The following is a 22811-nucleotide window of genomic DNA, read 5'->3' as shown; positions in this document are numbered from 1 at the left end:
CAGTACCCACTATCGGTAATGAACATGTCCCATCCCTACGCTTACACGTGTCAGCGCGCCATGTTTAGAACGACCAATCGCAACGCCGTAAGCACCCCTCCCGCACCTCACAGTTTGGTGATTTGCGTCGGGAACAAAATGGCCAATATTAGGTTTCTAGAGGTGGTGTTCTGTGGTCTGTAGGTTGTATCTCATAAACCGTGATAGCTAGACAGTTGAAATTTTCACCGATATTTCATTTCTGTTGCCGCTATAACAACAAATAAGTACTAAAAACGGAATAAAATAAATAAAGTGGGGCTCCCATGCAACTAGGGCTGCCATCGGAAAATTAGCCTAACCCGGACAACAATGAAGAAAAACCCGGACATTTGGCGTAAATCGCATTGTTTCCCCGGACGAGTCTTAAAATAATATTATTAAAAAATAATAAGTATATTTAGTTTTTATCCATTTATTTTTTACACGTCATTCGCTCAAATAATACCAAAAACACAACAATTTTTCTTTAAAAACATAACATAACTTTAGTTAGAGCATTATAATTGCCAAGAATGTATTACTAACACATTAGGTATTTATTAAAAATAACAATTTAAACAAAAAAAATTTTTTTAGTTAATCAGTATTTAAATTAAAAATGATAGTTTTCACTTTTCAACTTTTTATTATTATTTTATAAATTTTAATGCAAAATGCAACAAACAAACAACAAATTATAAATTGTTGCATTAACAATAATAACAATTAACACTATGAGATCAAAAATCTAATCTAAATTTTATATTTTCAATTACAATTTTACAAACAGTAAATACTTAATCAGTCTCTAAATTTTCTTTGGCTTGGTGATACTTTTCAGATCCCCCGATTTTCGATAAGATGTCTTCTTTTTCTGATATAAATTTATAAAAATCTACGCAACTTTTCTCTTTAAAATTATATTTAGTTTTTATTAATGAGGAAACAGTTGTCGCATCGAGAGAGTTCCTTTCTTTTGTCCATTGTTGATTAACTAGTGAAAATATCCGCTCTACATTTGCATTATGAGCGGGTATGCAGAAAAAGTATTGTGCAATCTTACTCAATTCACTATACATATGTGCATTCCTTGTTTTAAAAAAAATCTGCCACAGCTGGTTAGCGCTTGTTTTTTTGTCTTCGTCTGAAAGATTTAAGCTGAATGCCTTCAAATTGACCCACTCGTCAATCAATTTTGAGTCGTCTATTTCAATGTCTCTTTCTTTCAGAAATATAACTGTTTTTTCGACTTCAGACCAAGATGAATCTTCTGTAATATTTCCCAACTCCATCCAATCGAACTGGTTGAAGTCTTTCATTGGCTTTTCCCATGTTGTAATATAAGACATTATCTCCGTGTAAAAATCCATACAACATTTCTTAAACCGCGTTTTTGTGTCTTCTCCTTGTCTGTTTAATATGCTGAGCACCTTAATAGGCACGAAATTTTCTTTTATTCTGTCTTCTAATGTTTTTCTCAAAGAGGTCAAAATACTTTTGACTTCAAGTAGGGAATTGTCACTTTTTTCCATCTTTTCAATATTTCCATGGAACACATACATTATTGAGTGAACCAGATACAGGTAAGCTTCTGAAAGAGGATCCTCAAAAAACATTTTTATTAAAACCGGTGGCCTCTCCAAACTCTCAAAGTAATCTTTCAATGCATCGTACATTTTTAAAAACCGCTCTATTGCAGGAAAAAGGCTTAACCATCTTGTTTTTGAATGATACAAAAGATTGTGGAATTCTGTTTCAGCCTCAACGCAAAATTCCTTAAGCGCCTCTGTGCGTACTGTATATACCGAGAAAAAATTGTGTACTTTCGAGATCATCGCTTCTATGTCAATAGGTAATAGGTCACACCCGTGGTGCATTGCGTTGTGTAATATATGGGCCGAGCATCCTATTCCTACAATATTTTTATTAAGTTTATCCTTCAATTTATAGTACACGTTATTTTTCCCCGCTCTATTTACGCCGCCAAAGTTTGTGTTGCAGTTGTCACCAGAAAATGCAATGCATTTTGATAAGAGATCGTGCTTTGTAAGTTGTTGAAGAATAATCTCAACAATGGTATCAGATGTTTCATTTTTAGTTACTTCTATTTCCAGAAGCTTCGATGTCATGCCATCTTTTTCTTTATCAAAATATTGAATGACAATTGGAAACAGTTTTACGTTACCATGGTTGCTAGCATCGGTAGACACACTGATAAATGCAATATCTGTAAGATCTTTTTTAAGTTCGGCAATCGATAAAGGGCTTAAAACATTTTTTGCAATCGCCGTAGCCTTTGTGCGGTTGCATGTCATTTGTTTCGCTGTATTTGATTCCGAAAACATAATTCTGTTTAACGCATTAGTACAATCCAAAGATTTGAACGACATATGATGATTAACAATGTGGTAAGCTGTAGCTCCTTCTGCTGATCGGATTAAATTTTCGTCTGAACTAGGTTTCGCTTGACCAAAAAATGTTGTGATAGCTGAAGTGTTAGCTTGGTTTTTTGATTTACCTTTATGCTTCTGTGTGTTCAAATGGTCATTGATATCGGAAACACCCTTATTTGCAATTGAAATATTACTGGAACATATTAGACATTCTACGTCCCAGTCATTTTTGCCCTTTTTAAACATTGGATATTTCTTTTGTAACTCATCATTAAACGTGCATTTGCGTTTCGGCATTTTAATCTGAAATAATTAAGGAACTTTTGAGTAACGAAGCAAGTTGTCTAACAATTTATGGCCACAAATACTTGCGTAAAATAAAGAAACCCGTTTATTAATTTAGCCCATTTTAGTAACGTGAAAACGCAATTCTGTTAAGATATAAATAAACAATCATTCTCACTTTGACACTTAAGAACAAGCAAAGAATAACGTTGACACTTTTAGCAAAATAAATCTAGAATGGCAATTTGGCAAACAAACTCAAATTTATTTATCATATCAATCATTAGTTGGTTTTGCGGACAGTATAGTAACTATGGTGAGACGAGCATTATACTCCATGTAAATAAAGCACTAACTTACGTATCTGCAAACCGATGCAATTCGAGAAACATCTATCGTTGCCGTGTAAAATATGCGCGCAGTCTGCTTGCTAAGGCGTTTGCTGGCCGACTGAGCCCTGCGCGCCGGCGACGTGCGTGGAGCGGGTAGCGGGGCAAGGGTCGGAGGGAGACGTCAAGGAACAGCGGTAAACCGTAAAACCGCGTTACATTAAAAAAAGTTAGTGCATCGTTGCGTTTTGTATTAATTATACGATTTTTACCTACGTGTACACTTTATGTATGTATGTATGTATGTATTTACTTTATTGTACATAGAAATATAAACACTTTAATGCCGGTAAATACTGTAATTAAATGAGATATCTCTTTACATAAAAAGTGTCCGGGTTTTCCCCGGACACTTTATGAAACCCCGCCCGGACTGCCCCCGGACGGCCTCCAAACTAGGACAAATCCGGGGAAACCCGGACGGATGGCAGCCCTACATGCAACAAACGTATTTTTTTGCCGTTTTGTGCGTAATGGCACGAAACCTTTCGTGCGCGAGTCCCACTCGCACTTGGCCGGTCCTTCTTAGAAGGTATATGACATTTATTTCAGTTTACTTCACTGTTCGTCTGTCTGTCTGTCACCAGGCTGTATCTCATGAACCGTGATATGTAAGTAGCTAGGCAGCTGAAATTTTCACAGATTATGTATTTTGTTGCCGCTATAACTAAAAAGTATGGAACTCTTCGTGAGCGAGTCCGACTCGCACTTGGTCGGTTTTTCTTAGTATATAACATTTAAGGCTCCCATCACACAGGCGCGTTTTGTAAGCGGCGCGTGAGCGGGGCGCGCCGCTTTTTCATTTAAACGCTCGCGCCCCGCCCGGAAAACGCGCCTCTGGGGCTATTCATAAATTACGTCATTTCAAATGGGGGGGGGGGGGTCCGGACATCAGACGATAGTAGCATGACGTAGGAGGAAACGGGGTCATTCGAAGCATGATTTTTGGATGATTTGGGGGGGGGGGGGGGTTATAAATAAGGGCTTTACAGAACCGATCTGCGACCAGAAAAGTGGGTCAGATCAGAGCTGCGATCCTTATAGAACCAAACTGGAACCAGAAGTGGGTTAGGTTAGGTTAGAACTGCGACCCTTACAGAACCGAACTGCTACCAGAAAAGTGTAATTAAAAAACCTAACCTGGGTTAGATTACGTTTTTTTATTACATATTTGTTTTTAGATATATCGGAATAGTACGTTTAGAGTTATACTGTATGTTATGGATTTAAAGTTATCGGAGATGAGATAGGTATGTAACCGCCTTGATGAAGGTTTGAAGTCTTAAAGTAAATAATAATTACTCAATTCAAAATTAGTACCTATTATTATAATTTATTTTACCCGAGCGAAGCCGGGTTTTCATCTAGTTATAAATAATTTGAAATAATTGCATCTGCTTTGGGATGAAATCTTGAAGTAATTTATTTGGGGTGTAATATTTTACTTTATGGATCAGTCACATTTATTTTCAGGAAAAAGTCATTTCTTCTATTTCAATTTCAATACTTTATTGATATGAATAGAATTTTACATGTCAGGTACAATGCTTAATGCTAGGTCTTATGATTAATTGTGACGTCCCACGGTAAAGGTACCTTATGGCGGTTGGCGCTTACGCTATTATTAACGCCGCTCCAATAACTATTATTGCGGCGCTATGCGACGTAAGCGCCAGCCGCTATAAGGTACCTTTTACTGTGGAACGTCACAATTAATTATTAGATTTACATAGCTGGACAGGCAAGGTTGAGCCAGCGAACTAGCAGTTGTTTATTTGTATTATATAATTAAATCTTATATGTAAGTATATAGTTTTATCTACTTCGTACAGTGAAGTCTCTGTGGGCAACAATATCATAAAAGTTGACGCGTAGGTACTTATGGTAAATATTTATTACATTTTTCTTATTTGTGTTTCGTAAAAATTAGCTTTAGATTCCCTTAACTTTGCTATGTCTACAGGAAAGACGCGAACTAGTTAATCATACTATGAAATGTGTAGGTATGACCCATACTCGTAAGTTCAATTCGACACAAAGTATGAAAATAAAGGATTTTTTGTGAATGCACAATTGCTGTTAAAATTTGTTCAGCTAGTCTGCCAAGCCAATAGAAAAAGGCATGAAATCCAAAAATTGTACGGGAGATCGATTTCTCACATCTACATTTTTAGGGTTCCGTACCCAAAGGGTAAAACGAGACCCTATTAATAAGACTCTGCTGTCCGTCCGTCCGTCTGTCCGTCCGTCCGTCCGTCTGTCACCAGGCTGTATCTCACGAACCGTGATAGATAGACAGTTGCAATTTTCACAGATGATGTATTTCTGTTGCCGCTATAACAACTAATACTTAGAATAAAATAAATATTTAAGTGGGGCTCCCATACAACAAACGTGATTTTTGACCGAAGTTAGGCAACGTCGGGCGGGGTCAGTACTTGGATGGGTGACCGTTTTTTTTGCCTTTTTTGCATTACGGTACGAAACCCTTCGTGCGCGAGTCCGACTCGCACTTGCCCGGTTTTTTAAATTTGCTGCTGACAAAGCCGACTAGCCAGAGGAGGTAAAGATAATACATTCTGTCAGACGTAATGGCAATTTGCTGGTGAAAAAGCCGGCTTGCCAGAGCTAAAGATACATTCTGCCAGACGTAAACGTACTTAGTGTAAGTTTTGCATGCCAAGTGTGGCAGAACATGCATTCATGTAACCCATCTACTGACATGACAAATTGTACCATCTGTGTAATGTTCTAGCAAAATAAATGATTCTGATTCTGTAATGGCAATTTGCTGGTGAAAAAGCCGGCTTGCCAGAGCTAAAGATACATTCTGCCAGACGTAATGGCCAGATTGGTGGAGCGGGATCCAGCGGCACCGGCGGGTTAATTGGTCCTTACTCCAGTGACCCCGGGATCATCGCCTATACGTATTAACGGACAGACAAGTTCAGCATCTAATGTTATAATACTTATAATGTATTCAGTGTATTTATTGCATCATGTTGTTTTACTAGGCGTTATGTATTTCATTTCTACATCAAACATGAACGCTGTTAGGGCATACAGTAGGGCACACTATGTATCCTACATTTAAAATGTCTTTGAGATAGAGTGTAGTATAATAATAATATGAATAGATGAACATTGAATAAATGAATAATTTAATTTCGGTCGAAGGAAGTCTTCGTGAAAATTAATATTAACATAATATTGTTAGAGTTTAGTTTTAATTTTAATGTTTCGTTTAGATACTTATTTTGTTAATACTTTTTAATAATATAAATAAATTCCATTAAAATATATTAATATTATTTTCCCGGAGAGGGCAATTTTATTTAAAGTCGTTCACTATTAATTATTTTTGAAATTTAATTTTTTTTAGGTAGGTACTAACTTATTTCTTTGTATAACCATTTTTGCAACGAAAACTAAAAGGTACCAGTTCATGTTAAATATTTATTGAATGTCGTTTGAAAATGAGAGCGAGACTTCAATTGTATGGGAGCGTATTTTTATCGGCAGGTTTGTGTGACTCTTAAATACAAACATAACATATTGATCCATAGGATGAAATAATGCAAACCTACTTTTAACGATAATTATAAAGTGAGGTGAGTAACATTTAATGATAATTATAGGTACCTATCCGAAACTCCTAATAATCCCTAAGCAATATTCCTAGCGCAACTCTAAACCTATCTAATGTTATCCTATCCTTACTAATTAGTTCTTCAATCCAACCAGAAGCAAACCACACAAAAACAAGGCATTACAAACCTTAACTACATCAAATTAAGGATCAAATAGACCGTAAACAAAACTCTGGTATAAAGCGGTTGAGTGCCATGTTATTCCAAAAGTTAATTAAAGGATTTTTAACTTTATTTTTATATGAATAAGGTCCACAGGCATGGTACAATAAGTTTGTAATGTAGTGTTTCGTATGCATGAGATTCGGTGCTCGTTTTCGATATTTTTCGGGAATTACACCCCGACGGCGGCGCATTCCGATTTTGAAAATATGATACTGATTTGTTATTAAATTTTGTGCCGTACCTAGGTATCTCGGAGAGTGAGCGAGATAGTCTAGTTCCGGCGTTTCACCTCGGCTCACTTAAGGATCAGAATCCCTCGGCAACCTAATCTCAAGAATTAGCATATGTATTAGAGTTTTAAAGATTGTAATTTGATATTCTAACATTGAAACATTGAAGGATGAGCATACTACCATCGTAAAGGCTGGTAACGCACTCACAATTCCTTTGATTTAGCGGGCGATTAAAGGAGCGGTTAAATCGTCTGATCGTAAGCAATTAGCGTTGCCCATGGACATCTGCAACACCAGAGCCAGAAGTATTGCAGGTGCGTTGTCAGCCCGCCTTTAGGGCTCGGCCACGACATTACGCGACTGGCGACGGCGGCAGGCACAATCATAGGTGGGAACGAAAGGTCCGATCGTTGTGTATCGCTCTAATTTATTTATCGCTGCCCCCGTCGCAAGTCGCTCAATGTCGTGGCCGAGCCGTTAAGATGGCAAACGCTCTTGTAGGTCGTAACATCTAATCAATATCATATTTGCGAAAGGCGAGTACGCCTCTTGGTGGTTTAAATTCTGCAGTGGCGGCATGTTTACTGGGAGCTGATAAAAATATCTTTAGGATCGAGTTTAAATTCAAATTCCAGCAGATTCAACGGCTTTTGAACACGGCTTTATATTTCGGAACCGGGTTATTATGGTTACGAGTTGATGGTATTTATGACACTTGGTTTATAATCTGATTTTAGAAGGAAACATAAAATGACAGGGAGTTTCCATATCGACAACTCAGTTATTTATGTTTTTCCCGTATAGGTACTAGTCACAGACAAACCATCCTCCAGACTGAGCATATAGGTAGTCGCGCTACCCCCTCTGCCACGCATACGGTAATTTTACTCCATGTTCGAGTAGAAAGTGTCTTTGTGTGACGTCCGTGTCTTTGAACGGACCAATCACGGCACGGGACTTCGCTCACCTCGTCCCGCGCACCCCCGCATTTTTGGCATCATCGGTTGCGTGAAATAATTGCTCTAAACTCGGTCTAGAGGATTCCTAGGCTATGGTACTAGTAATCGCCCCAAGTTATAAAAAAAGAATTGATACACGGTTTGATGTTTCATTATCCTTGGTAATTGATTCTTTGTTTTTAGGGTTCCGTACCCAAAGGGTAAAACGGGACCCTGTTACTGACTTCGCTGTCCGTCCGTCCGTCCGTCCGTCTGTCACCAGGCTGTATCTCACGAACCGTGATAGCTAGACAGTTGAAATTTTCACAGATGATGTATTTCTGTTGCCGCTATAACAACAAATACTAAAAACAGAATAAAATAAAGATTTAAAGGGGGCTCCCATACAACAAACGTGATTTTTGACCAAAGTTAAGCAACGTCGGGAGTAGTCAGTACTTGGATGGGTGACCGTTTTTTTTTTGCTTTTTTTTTTTTTGCATTATGGTACGGAACCCTTCGTGCGCGAGTCCGATTCGCACTTGCCCGGTTTTTTATGTATAAGCTACACTCTTTAAAATGGTGACTTAACTTAAACATAACATGTATTTGAATAAAATATATCATTGTATGAGCCTGCCTACCTATTAATTGACCAAGCGTTAGAGAAGGACTCCGTTTCAGCTTGAGCAAAAATGGTTGCGTATGTCCGGATGTTCTACTACAGGTCCCATTTCTCAACTGATTATCGCACGGATCTATTATATCTATGGCTTTTCGTGAAATTTTGTTACGGTTTCTGTTTAACCTAAAAAACTGTAACTGATCCTAAAAGGTATCACATCTGTCAATGGATGACTTGAATCTCAATCGTATATCAGCTAAAAGCCTCTAAATTTTCATTAGATTTTTTATTATGGCCATATTTCACAGCCATACACGTGAGCTGTATCTGGCGAGCCGCCAAACGGCTGCCGAAGGCACGGAGCTAGATCTATGGCGAGTGCTTTTAGCACTTAACCATACTGACCTAGGTACCCTATAAGGTTAACGTACTAGTGCTCGACTTCTAATGCCCAATAGATGATACCTTGCTGTCACCTTTGACAATGACTTAAGTTTCAAGATGATATGTACTGGGACCACGTCGAGCACCAGTACGTTTACTTTATACTACCTTAGTTAGTTAGTTAGACAGCTTTGTGGCTAGAGATGAGTTAAAGTGTTTACATACATACATACATACATACATACATGTGGCGCCGTATAATACCATCTACTTCAGCTGCCAAACTTGGGCAACTTGGAAACATATTCCATAATAGTGGGGTAAATGAAGCTTAACTTATCAGTTACGCCCGAAGGGCGTAAGAATGTTTCACCAACGATACAATTAAGTAAAATATGTAGTTAAGAGTGCCACTAAGCCGAAATGGTTCCTTTCATTGATGACACTTCGCCGGATTCCAAGATTACAGCAGACTCCAAACAACATTGAACCTTAAAACCTTTTATTATGGTTTATTTTAGCTTTAACATGATCTAGATAGTTAGTACTTTAGGATATTAATTAATTTGATGGTTCAGTAAGGTGTCGTTAAGGAGTAATGGCCTAGGTTTTATGTTCATGTGCTAAATTAAGACCTAATTTTGGAGAAAGGGTGTGAGGAATTAAGGATAACTTAATACGGTGTGGCGTCTCCTCTAGCTGTCACTGCCAACGTCGTGCCATAATAATCTAATAGATGGCGTTAGGGAGCTAGAACGCAATTAGTAAGAGACCTACATCGCGCTTACGGAGTTTTAAATGTCAGTTGCTATTTATATAACTTCCGATCAACTCTCAGTGGACTGCGGTCCCCAGGCATAACACCCGCCTGGAGAGGAGTATATACTCTCTATTGCCTCTCAGTTCTACAACGGTTTGACTATGTTCATGTAAACTTCCACTAAAAATGATAAGTACCTATTTCAAGAAGAAAATAATAACATTAAAACAATACAAATTAAATTTAACTGATCGCTATTAAATACTTGTCAATGAAAATCATCACTTAAAAGTTAATTGAATTAACTTAATTCCACCAGCCAACATGAGGTATGTATACCATCAAAATTAGCATCAAGTTACTTTGCCACTCTTGTGTGTAAAATGTAACTATCTCATCAGTTTTTTTGCAGAATAAACAAACAGCCTTTACGTGCTGGTGTGGTGAAAACGTAATTTTAGGTTAGAATATGTAAGTAAATAAGTACCTAAGTAAAGTAAAGTAAATAAGTAAATATTATAGGACATTCTTACACAGATTAACTAAGTACCACGGTAAGCTCAAGACGGCTATATGTTATATGTTGGTGGTTATTTCTACGATAAGCGGGGTTTTACAATGCAAATTTAACTCTAAAATATGGCTACGTTTGGATTTCCGCAGGTGGACAATGGACGTACATCATAATTAGTTGTGTGTGTGATGTAATCCCGAATGTAATTCATGATTAAAGACCGTAATGCTAATGTTACGATTGTAATTGTTAGGTACGATTACGAGGTACGATTTAGGAGGTCGCGGGTTCAAACCCCGGCTCGTACCAATGAGTTTTTCGGAACTTATGTACGAAATATCATTTGATATTTACCAGTCGCTTTTCGGTGAAGGAAAACATCGTGAGAAAACCGGACTAATCTCAATAAGGCCTAGTTTACCCTCTGGGTTGGAAGGTCAGGCGGCAGTCGTTTTCGTAAAAACTAGTGCTTACGTCAAATCATGGGATTAGTTGTCAAGCGGACCCCAAGCTCTCATGAGCCGTGGCGAAATGCCGGAATAACGCGATAAAGAAGAAGAGGTACGATTTAGGAACGGTATCGAACTTTAAGTTTTACAGTACATATATATGGTGCTTATTTACCGCTCTAGTGCGGTAACTAATAATACCTACTATACGTGCGTATGTGGAAAATTTAAAGGGCCATATGTACTGTAAAACATTGTACAATACACGTGCGAAAAGGTAATTCGCAACTCGTGTCTATTTAAAACACTCCCTTGGGTCGAGTTTCGCATTTGTAACGTAATGTACTGTTACGTCATTGTTACAGTATTTACGAGTATTAGTGTTATGTGACAGGTATACGGCGGTTATGCGAGTGCTGTGCGGCTGTTATGCCCCGGTTCGTGTTCCCGAATGCGAGGCGCTAATTAATGCTCTAACGTTTGATTGCGAGGCCGTCTGTCACACTTATACGAACATGGAAACAATTCTCAGATTGTAACGCGAGATTACAACAGTTAGGCCCACTTGCACCATCCCACTAACCCGGGGTTAAGAGGTTTAACCGTCAACCCAGCGTCAAATGTACTGGTAACCATGGTAACTCCAGGCTTAACCGGTTAACGCCGAGTTAGTGGAATGGTGCAAGTGGGCCTTAGTGGTTCAACCAAATACCTCCAAAATGCAATCATATTAGAAAAATTGAGCACAAAACCAATATCAGCTCCCTACACTTATCCTCTAGGGGCCTACCATAAATACAAGAAAAATGGCAATCAAGTATTGATCAATGGCATTAGAAAATATATAACTAAATTCGTTTCTTTTTAAAACTGAACGAAACAAAACAAACGCTGTTCCATTAATTAATTATATAATTTCGAAGGTCATATTTACTAGTATTAGGACCGTAGGGTAGGACGCTAAAGGTTAAAAACCCAAAGTTACTGATGCATTGCATAATCTATCTCACTATGTCAATAACAACTCGTCACCATTGTCACCAACTAGATTCATTCATTCATTCATTCATGCACTAACGGGAATCCATGCGCACTTTTTCAAAATCACTATTTCCTCCTAATTTTCCTTAAGATGACGACGCTTTAGATTTTTCCTGGCCCGTGGGAAAATGATGCCTATTGTCGTCATGAAGTGATTAGCATTTTTATTGGATAAGGAAAAATTATGGTGTTCTACTTTTGTATTGTCAGTCATTGGTTAGGTATAACTTCGTATGACCGCCGTTTTGAAGTGAAACGTCTTTAAAATCGGGCGGAAAAGGTGATGATAGGTTGTCAAATGCAGCTGCATTACTGCGGTATTGATGCTAGCGGTATATCTATCAAGAACCATGATAAATTGAGTTTGCATTAAAAACGAGGCTTTACGTTGACACATGATATGTCAGCCAAGAATAGTCTGCAGCGGATTTGATAGCCCACGCAGTGAAAGTGTTATTTTAAACGTCAAACTTCTATGAAATTATGACGTATAAATGACACTTGCACTGCGTGGGCTAGCAAATCCGCTGCAGACTTTTTTTGGTCCTAATATACCAAAATTTCAAGTCTGTCGATCCAATAGTTTCGGGGAAAATTGACTATGCCATGAGAGACAGGCTGTCAGGCACACGAATGATCCTATAAAGGTTCAATTTTTTATTTTTTAAGGTACGGAATCCTAAAAAAAGTATTCGGTGTGAGAGGCGGCCTAACACTAACACATTACACAGATTCAGACGATACCGACGTCAATGCTATCTACTATTAGGTTAATGTGGAGCTTGTCGTATTAACCACATGCGACAATCGATATTGAACCTACGCACTATTGAAATAGAGTCCAAATATGTGACCATTAATTACCATATGAATTCCATATGAAACCTGTCAAATTTGACATTTGTGCGATTTTGGAGATACTTTTGAACGATTTCCACAGGATCCAATTCACATCTAATAGATATCTTACTCTAGCTAACGTAAAAGTGACATTGGTTGCCCAAATTGCGCTGCAAAAGAGAACTAGTTGATATCTAAACTATAACGTATCTAGAATGGATCTAATACGTGTCGTCTCTTGTGAATATCTTGAAGTTCGAATACGGCAGTGGGTACGCCGATTCTTGGGTTTAGTTGCCAAGCGGCAAAATGCCGGGGGCAGAAAAATGGCGGCCGTGGCAAAATTCCGGGATAACGCGAGGAAGAATAATAAAAAAACTGACGCAAAAGCTTTTTTGGCCGAATATATAAGACCCGTGTATTCCAATAGTCCTTGGAGGTGAATTTTCTGTACGTGTTTTGGAGCGATCTAAAATCAAAGCGTTGTAGGTGGCAGTGCCAAGTTGGGAGTTGGCAGCAATCGGGCTTCTTGCCGGCTTTGATTGAAAAAGCTCGGCGCGGGTAGCGGTAGTGATGTGCTAGCTGTTGTTGTTGTTATCTCTATTCCCGTTCCCGAGTATCGGCTCGATTCGGAAAATGAATAAGATATCTATTAGACATCAAGAAGTTACGATATGGATAATTTAAAGATATTTGTAAGGTAGATATGTCAAATTTGACGTTTCCGCGATTCTGGACGTCCTCTTGAACGAAATCCACTAGTTATGACTTAGATATCCAAATCACATCTAGTCGATATCTAATGTAGATCCCAAAAATCTCTAGTTCGTCTCTAATCTTGCAATTATCTCGTTTCCCGAATACGCCTGTATGAATGTCGTTGTAGTAGTATTTCAAATTAGATGGAGTGATCTGACAGTTTCAATAAATAATCCAGTATGGATATGATGGTCGTTCTTGTCTACGTGACAGCGTGATAAAACGGTGTCCGTCACTTTCTATCCCACGGTGTTAAAAAGTGACAGTTGTTTTATCACGTGGATAAATATGGATAAAGCTATCCATAATGCGCCGGCAGGTATATATATTTAAAAGTTTACTTATTTAAAATATTGATATAATTACTAGGTACTACTACTACCTACCTTTTTAGTACAGTCACCTGCAATAATATGTTACACAACGAAGACCGCAAAAATATCTGACTCGATCTTATTTATAGAGCAACAAGACTCATAATAATTTTTATACATCATTTTTATATTTCATACGCAATTAATATTGTTCATGAATAAACAACGATGAATGAATGATGATGATTCATGATAAGGAGTGATTGACATATTTTCGCGGCTTGCGAAGAGTACATATTATTGCAGGTGACTGGTTATCTGAGACATAAATACCTTAAAACGGGGTGAGTAGGTTTCGCGGGGAGAGGTGGGTTATGAGTGAGGAGAGAAGGTTTGGGAGAGGGTTAGAAGAAATTTTAAGGCTACTGCTACAAAAATAATGTATTCCAATTTAAAATGGAGCTATAGTAATACGCATAATAAAAAAAAATCGATCCAACAATCTTCCAAAATCACCTTTGTATGAAAAACCCTCTCACCCCAAATACGAGGCACTACGGGGTGAGGTGGGTGTTCCTCTTTATCGTCAAAGTTATGAAATGGAACTACCAAAATAAAATACAAACTAAAATACAAACGTCCGAACTACTTATTATATACACCATTCAGTTTTCACATGTAAAAATAAAATTTTATCGAGGTTTGAAAGTCAAATTTCACCCAAATCACCCCATTTTACGGTACATAAAAACTCAGCCTCTGGTCTTTGATGATGAATCTATCAATAACTTCATCATCATCATCATCATCTCAGCCATAAGACGTCCACTGCTGAACATAGGCCTCCCCCTTGGACCTCCATTCGTACCGGTTGGAAGCCACCCGCATCCAGCGTCAATAACTTCACTAAAAACAAAACGTTAATAGGCAATAACTTCACTAAAAAATAATTCAACTAATTCAATAAATTAGTTTTAAGTAAACAATGTACGCTATACCACCTACGTATAGCTTTAAGTTAACATTTGCATGCTTAACCAGCAAAATATGTCACTGCACAGGAAATTCTTTCCAATATCACCTTGTTGTACCATATTTTATGCAAATAAAATAATTATTTTATATTATTTTATTCATAACAAAAACTAGAAATATAAGAGCGAAAACTTTTACGTTCCCAAGTAATATTCTAGGCAATATTTGGTCTCGGGAATGTTTGGATACAAAGCCGGAATAATGACACTATCTCAGGAATACTGGGTTAGATCGTGGGAGTATTCGGCACAACACTATTACGGCTCCTTTGAAAAGATATAAGTGAAAGATAAGACGAAGGTTACGCCTTCCACTTGGATTGTAATTTCATTTTTGGGAATTTAACGTGTCACAAGAAACACTTTATTCTCTCATTTTTAGCTCTACACATTTCTACCAACACAAAGCCAAGGTTTTCTTTTTTCTTTACCAATACAAAGCGAAGCGCTGGTGGCCTAGCGGTAAGAGCGTGCGACTTGCAATCCGGAGGTCGCGGGTTCAAACCCCGGCTCGTACCAATGAGTTTTTCGGAACTTATGTACGAAATATCATTTGATATTTGCCAGTCGCTTTTCGGTGAAGGAAAACATCGTGAGGAAACCGGACTAATCCCAATAAGGCCTAGTTTCCCCTCTGGGTTGGAAGGTCAGATGGCAGTCGCTTTCGTAAAAACTAGTGCCTACGTCAAATCATGGGATTAGTTGTCAAGCGGACCCCAGGCTCCCATGAGCCGTGGCAAAATGCCTGGATAACGCGAGGAAGAAGAAAGCCAAGGTTTTCATCACTACATATAGGTACATAAATATTATATAAGTTCTCGTAATGGCACAAAACTGGGGCAAAAAATTAAGGAATCGGAAAGGTTTTCGAGTGGTGACCGCAAATCGGAGGTCGCTTTAGGTCTGCAATAAAATCTTAGTCAAGATCGAAAGGAGACGTATGAGACTGGTCAGCGTGGATATCCTTAGTGGTGGATATACATATCCATACGTTTTCTGATATGATGATGATTATGATTAAAAGTTAGCTACACTTATCGTAGTACCTTGCGTTATTCTTCAGATTCGTGTACCTTTAATATTTAAAAGGAAGTACCTACTTTTGCGCTAGGAATTAAATTAGTAGTAATTTCGTCTCTTGTTAAAATATACGTGAATTAGCAAGAGGAAGCAGTCGTTAATAATCAATCTCATCTCTTGTTGAATTAATTTAGACTTGATTAGAGCGAGTCCGGGGGGATTTGTTGCCTTGAGGCCAGAGAGGAGCAGACTTTTCAATGACAAAAAAACCGTAAGCGTGTATCACACTGCACGCACGCGTATTATACCTAGTGTGATCTCTGTCTAACTGTGTAACTCTGTGTAACTGTTTTCAGTGAAACTCATATGTTTCGCCATGTCCGTCTGTCTGTCTGCCTGTCTGTCTGTCTGAGGCTTTGCTCCGTGATCATAAGTGCTAGAAAGCTGCCATTTGGCATGGCTATATAAATCAATAAATTCCGACAAAGCACAAAAACCCTACAGTGTGAGGTATCGTTGGAAAGATATTTTAAAACTAATTAGGGATCTTTAACCAACATTTTTTGACAAGTGAATATTTTCGGAAATAATCGCTCAAAAAAAATCTTTATCCCCCTGCCTCTAACTTTTGTATCATGGGTGCAAACAATATGAATAAAATCGTAGAAATATTAGTTTTCCTTTTAAATTAAGAGTAGGTATTAGTATTAATAAAACAGATAAGTATCAGAGTAGGTTCATAGAATAGAACATGGTTAGCGACGATGATAGGCAAATATAGCGTTTTTTTACCGTCCAAACGGTCTGTTCTCTCTACCACTTATTTACAAAGAAGCTCCTAGAGTCTTGAGTACAAACTCCGAGATCTAGTACAAAGCGTTGCATATTTCAAAGGCTTCGCCGGAAGTCGGGTAATCTCTTGCGCAAGTGATAAATACCGTTATAAAGCGCTTATTAAGTCTCCGATGACCGGAACACTTGGAGAGAATAGTTTCAAACAGTCCGCTAATAAAGTTAAGGAATAGTGTTGTGAAATATTTATTTCTGTAAGTACCCGTTAACTTGTAGAGCTAATAAGCCAGATGCGTCTGCTATTATCATATAAAGGTTTGGTAATACATAGGTATCAAATATTTTTAACCGATGCAGACTGCATCTCTCCGCGCCACCAAAACGTGCTCCTGTTGGAGCTCCTCGTTATGGGGTGAAACATCTTCAAGCAAGCAATCCTCGCAAAATACGCAATCCCTTTTAAAATATTTGATATGCCTGACCTATTGTCGTGCCGTATCAAATGTCCAATAATTATTCCCCGTCAACAAGATAAATTTCAAGGATGTAAGTCCTTGGGAAATACCCAAAAATATTGGGCGTTTTTAGTGAGTCAGGATCAAAATAAGCGATAATACTCACGCGCTCGGCCTCGTGTCTCCATAATACCGATGCTCGGTGTAGAAGAGTGCTGCTTTAGTCAACTCGGCGAGTTCATACGCCAACCCCCCCTGGGTCCAGGCGGGGTGGATGGCCCATTCGCCGCCCACGAAGATCACGATGTTGTTGTTTTCGGCGAACTCGTCGTTGTAGTAGTAGCGCTGGAACATAAATGTTTTATGTAGCTGGGGGTTTTCAGAATAATGGTACCATTTACTTTTTTTCGAAAAATCATCAACTTTTGGGTTTAGAGTTTAGACTCAGAATCACGAGAACTAATTGAATGAGACAAAGAAAACAAGTGTCCCTAGTTTTTCATAAAAATTTTGGGTGTCAGTTTTGTGACGGTCCATATAAAATGTATGTGAAAATTAGTCACAAAAGTGTCATTTTACTGATTGGGACACTTTTTTTTTCTTTTTAAATCGATAGTCCTCGTGATTATGAGTAGAAGTAACCCAAAAGTTAATGGGTTCTCGAAAAAAAAGGAAATGATATTTGTGAGCATCTTGGCCGCTCTGATATATCTGATGGCGACTGTATTATTGAAGCTGGCCTTGAAATGGCCTGACTTTCAGCCAACTTTCCACGGGGAAATTCCAGGAATGATCCTGGACACTCGGGTCGGGGCAAGAGGCTCCAAGTCTCGGAGAGCTGATGCTGACGCCAGTAAGAGGATCACGCTGGATAGCCCTGAAAATTAGACTTGGAACCCAAGATATATGAAGATGCTCTTACCATTCGGAAGGTATCATTGAAGCTGGCCTTGAAATGGTTCAGCCTGACAGTCACCCAGCCTTCTACGGGGTCATTCCTGGATACGCGGTTCGGGGCTGGAGGCTCCAAGTCTCGATGAGCTGATGCTGAAGCCAGGTGGGGCAACAAGCTATAACCCTGGAATTTAGACTTGGTACCCAGGATATACGAAGGTGCTCTTACCATTCGGAAGGTGTCATTGAAGCTGGCCTTGAAATGGTTCAGCCTGACAGTCAGCCAGCCTTCTACGGGGTCATTCCTGGACACGCGGCTCGGCGCTGGAGGCTCCAAGTCTCGGAGAGCTGATGCTGATGCCAGGAACACGAACAGTCCTGGGAGCCCTGAAATGTAGATTTATGTTTTACGAGATTGATGCTGATTATAGTTAGACCGTAAAAAGTCTGCAGCGATTTTGATAGCCCACGTAGTGCAAGTGTCATTTTAAACGTCAAACTTCTATGAAATTATGACGTATAAAATAACATTTACACTGCGTAGGCTATTATCCGCTGCAGACTTTTATTGGTGCGACTATAAGAGTATTTTTTTCCGAAATTAGTACTAAGCTGTAAAAGTCATACAATGTTCGGGAAAATCAAAACGGAAAATTATACACTCATGGACAGAGGAACGAAAGAAAAAGTTAAAACACTAATTTTTACCCGACTACGGCAACGCAAAAGGAGGGTTATGATTTTGACCGGTATGTATTTACCCGACTACGGCAACGCAAAAGGAGGGTTATGATTTTGACCGGTATGTATGTGGGTATGTATGTATGTATGTTCATTTGTTCCCTAAGAACTCCTAAAGTAAGCATTATAATTTGACAAACGATATGTCATTCGAATTGTCTTAAGCGTCCGCTGGTTATAGGCTATATGACGTCACAAAAAAAGGAACACGGCGCCCTCTAGAAGTCATAAAGGCACGAACCAAAAAAATAAAAATAAGTAATGATGGCGTGTTGTATATAATTTGAAAGAGCTCAATTAGCACATTTCAAATATATACATATTGTTAGCTTTTGCACCCGGCTTTGCTTACATGGACCCGATAAAACATTAATTTATCGGGTAGGTAATTCGAACTACGAATCTACAAGCGCTCTGAATTCTATCCGCGTATTAGCCGATTAAGGCGATACAAGAAGGTTTTTGCAAAAGAAATTTGTTTGGCCACTATATACATGGTGTTTTTTAATGATCTGCAATATTTTATAAAGTGAATAGGTATAGAAGTCCAGATCAGCCAAAATGTAGGAAACAGCCCTACAAGAGACGTACGAGGCACGCTGTACGTACGAAGCTCGCTGTAGCCGTTCCAAAGCCGGGCGCCTTCGGCGCGCTCATACTAAAAGAGTCGGGCGTAGCCCGACGTACGAGGTACGCTGTAGGCGTAGCGCGACGTACGAGGTACGCTGCAGGCGTTCCAAAGCCGGGCACCTTCGGCGCCCTCATACTATAAGAGTCGGGCGTAGCCCGACGTACGGGGTACACTGCACGCGTTCTAAAGCCGGGCGCTGAAGGCGCCCTCATACTAAAAGAGTCGGGCGCAGCCCGACGTACGAGGCTCGCTGTACGCGGCAAAGCTGGGCGCCTTCGGCGCGCTCATACTTAAAGAGTCGGGCGCAGCCCGACGTACGAGGCTCGCTGTACGCGTTCCAAAGCCGGGCGCCTTCGGCGCCCTCATACTAATAGTCGGGCGTAGCCCGACGAACGCGTTCCAAAGCCGGGCGCCGAAGGCGCCCTCATACTAAAAGAGTCGGGCGTTAGCCCGACGTACGCGTTCCAAAACTACTAAAAGAGTCGGGCGCAGCCCGACCTACGAGGCTCGCTGTACGCGTTCCAAAGCCAGGCGCCTTCGGCGCCCTCATACTAAGAGTCAGTCGTAGCCCGACGAACGCGTTCCAAAGTCAAGGCGCCCTCATACTAAAAGAGTCGGGCGTTAGCCCGACGTACGCGTTCCAAAGCCGGGCGCCCTCGGCGCCCTCATACTAAAAGAGTCGGGCGCAGCCCGACGTACGAGGCTCGCTGTACGCGTTCCAAAGCCGGGCGCCTTCGGCGCCCTCATACTAAGAGTCGGGCGTAGGCCGACGAACGCGTTCCAAAGCCGGGCGCCGAAGGCGCCCTCATACTAAAGAGTCAGGCGTAGCCCGACGTACGCGTTCCAAAGACGGGAGCCTTCGGCGCCCTCATACCAAAGGAATCGGGCGTAGCCCGATATATATGCGGCTCTCTGCATGCATTTCTGTACTGCGGACGCCCTCGCAAAAGTAATATCAAGTGACTTCAAATAGTTAGTAACGAAATCATGACCCCAAAATTAATTAAATAAAAAATAAGTTCAAAAACTAAAACCAGACTACTGCAAATCGCGCTCTAAAAAGTATGAAACAAGACAGAATTCTTATCTAAAAATGATCGAAAAAGGAATAATATAAATGTTACCATTTTTAGTGTTCCGTACAAAACTTTGTTTACGGAACACTTATGGGATCACTTCGGTCTTGCAAATCAGTTAAATACGTTTTTCTCAGAGACCGTTTGACATAGATACCTAAAATTTGGAACAGTTATAGCAATTACCACCACTCATATTGTGAATAAGTCAAAACTGCTTATTTCTTATTAAAGGGGGAAATTTAGGGGGTTGAGAGGGATAGGCTGAAACTTTTTTCATTTGTAAGAATCGTGTGGGGTACCATTAGAAAGCTTGCAAAAAATTGAGTCGATGGACTGATTTTGACTTCATTTTAGACTGCAATAGTTTCGTCAAAAAATGCATTTAAAGTTGCAAGTTTTCATACAAAATTTTTCACCTCTGTCCTGGCGATTTTCGCGAAAACTATAGCTAACAGGCAGCTGACCAGTCAATACCCAACTTAAAGAAGCCTAGAGACGGCGGGAAAATTATCAGCTTAACATTATCTTTATTAGTTTTTCAACTGTAGCTTGACCTTTGGTTGCTTAGGGCTAGCTAACTGATGCTTACACTGGTCAATTCATATTAGGCGAGAAACATCCTTAGTTAAAACTTTGGCATTGAAATTCATGACTTATGTCTTTGACACAAAGTTTAATTCTGCTTGCTTATTTTTGTGGGATATTTAATTTTATCTCAATAGCCTACTATAAGTATGAGAGAGATCTACAAAATACGACCTTATTATATTGCAAATAAGTTTCAATTTCGAACGGGCTTTCCAAGCAATGGACTAGGCATCTCAAAAATCTGAAAAATTCAAATTAAGAATTCCGTTCTTGACTGTCGTTGTGTTTTTTTTCCACAATAGGACACATAGAGTTAGTAAGGCGTATAGAGATAATAAAGTCATTTAATATTTATGAACAGCTTTGGCCTCATGTATAGATTTTATTGAGAGTATCTGATTCGTCGAAACAATATACACAATATTCCTTTTCATTAAGTACCATTACATTTCTGTATTAATTGTATAATTATAATATCTATTAATTATATTCAGTACTTAAAGTTGGTCAAGCCAATCTTGTCAGTAGAAAAAGGCGGCAAATTTGAAAAATGTAGGCGCGAAGGGATGTCGTCTCATAGAAAATTTGAAAATGCGCCTTTTTCTACTGACAAGATTTGCTTGACCAGCTATATGTATATTTTTAAACGGATCGGTGAGCAACAAGATTCAGGGCTATAACCGCGAAAATAGAAGTTCGCAAATTGCGAGCATTTTTCTCTGTCACTCTAATTACGCCTTCATTGGAGTAAAAGAGAAAGATCCCCGCAAATTGCGAATTTCGGTTTACGCGGTAGCCCCTCAGTCCTGTTACGAGAAAATAATTTTGGAAGACATTAATAGTATATGACAGTTAAATATCACAGTTTTTAGAAACAAAGGTAAAATTGACGAAATATTTAAAGTAAGCCGATCTTGTTTTTTAGCAGTTCTAAATAATATTAAAGTCTATATATATGGCATAGAACTAGAAACAAAATCAAATAAAAAATAATAATGAGTTCTAAATTCAAATTGAAGGAGTATGTTACATTTTAAGGTATTATAGGCCAAGCGCGCACCATGATATTAATTTTTGCGACACGATTTTAGAATCGCGCTGTAATATATCGCAGAAAATTCACTGCGCGCACTGCGATGAAAATGAAAAAGTCGACCAGTTGCTTGTCATGAAACGTGTCTTTAATATGCGATTGCTGTATGACTTTGAGCATTTATAACACAAAGGTGATCCCCGTCTATTTCCATAATTAATTGGTCAACATCTAGCGTCTCATTTTGAGACTCCATTGGAGATGCAGGTGCCGAGATGTTGGGGTTTGGAGAGCGAAATGCCGACTGAGGTCCGGCCGGGGTGCGATTTTATTATCAGAGTGCGCGCGGGGCCATACAACTCCGCATGCTGCAATTCACTTTGCGACAATCGCGTCGCGAACACTCGCGGAAAAATGTGACAAATCACAATTTAAAAATCACTGCGATTTTTTTGTCGCATATGCGCGCACTAACATATAAACACATACGTTGCATTTCTGCGACAAAATTATCGCAGGACAAAAAATCGTGGTGCGCGCTTGGCCTTACTCTAAATTATTATAATACATCAAGCATTCGCGAGATGCTCGACTTCGGTATTCAAACACAAAGCAATAGTACAAGAATCTAACTAAATGCAAAGGACGAAGGAGCGATTCGAAGATCCGAATCGTCCGACAGACGCGCGCCTCCCGTAACTTTTCCAAGTATTTTTAAGTACAAGTGTCTAAGTCGCAAGATCCAAAGGCTGAAGTCGCATTGGGCCGAAAGCCCGAAGCATCC

The 22811-nt window shown here is 39.3% G+C and overlaps 1 protein-coding gene across 1 annotated transcript in view; it reads right to left on the bottom strand.

Annotated features, from left to right (window-relative positions):
• The window catches only part of LOC134675736 (putative serine protease K12H4.7), a 55033-nt gene that overhangs the window by 29306 nt on the left and 2916 nt on the right, over positions 1 to 22811 (bottom strand). Inside the window, exons 2-4 of the mRNA XM_063534046.1 lie at positions 18185 to 18342; positions 17984 to 18139; positions 17228 to 17406 (exon numbers count right to left, since the gene is read on the bottom strand). Of these exons, the coding sequence (XP_063390116.1) occupies positions 17228 to 17406; positions 17984 to 18139; positions 18185 to 18342 (493 nt within the window). The remainder of the gene's footprint in view (positions 1 to 17227; positions 17407 to 17983; positions 18140 to 18184; positions 18343 to 22811) is intronic.

This window comes from Cydia fagiglandana, chromosome 23 (genome assembly GCF_963556715.1).
Source record: "Cydia fagiglandana chromosome 23, ilCydFagi1.1, whole genome shotgun sequence".
Lineage (NCBI taxonomy): Eukaryota > Metazoa > Arthropoda > Insecta > Lepidoptera > Tortricidae > Cydia > Cydia fagiglandana.
The sequence above is the reverse complement of the archived record's forward strand: the minus strand, read 5'-3'. Positions and strand labels throughout refer to the sequence as shown.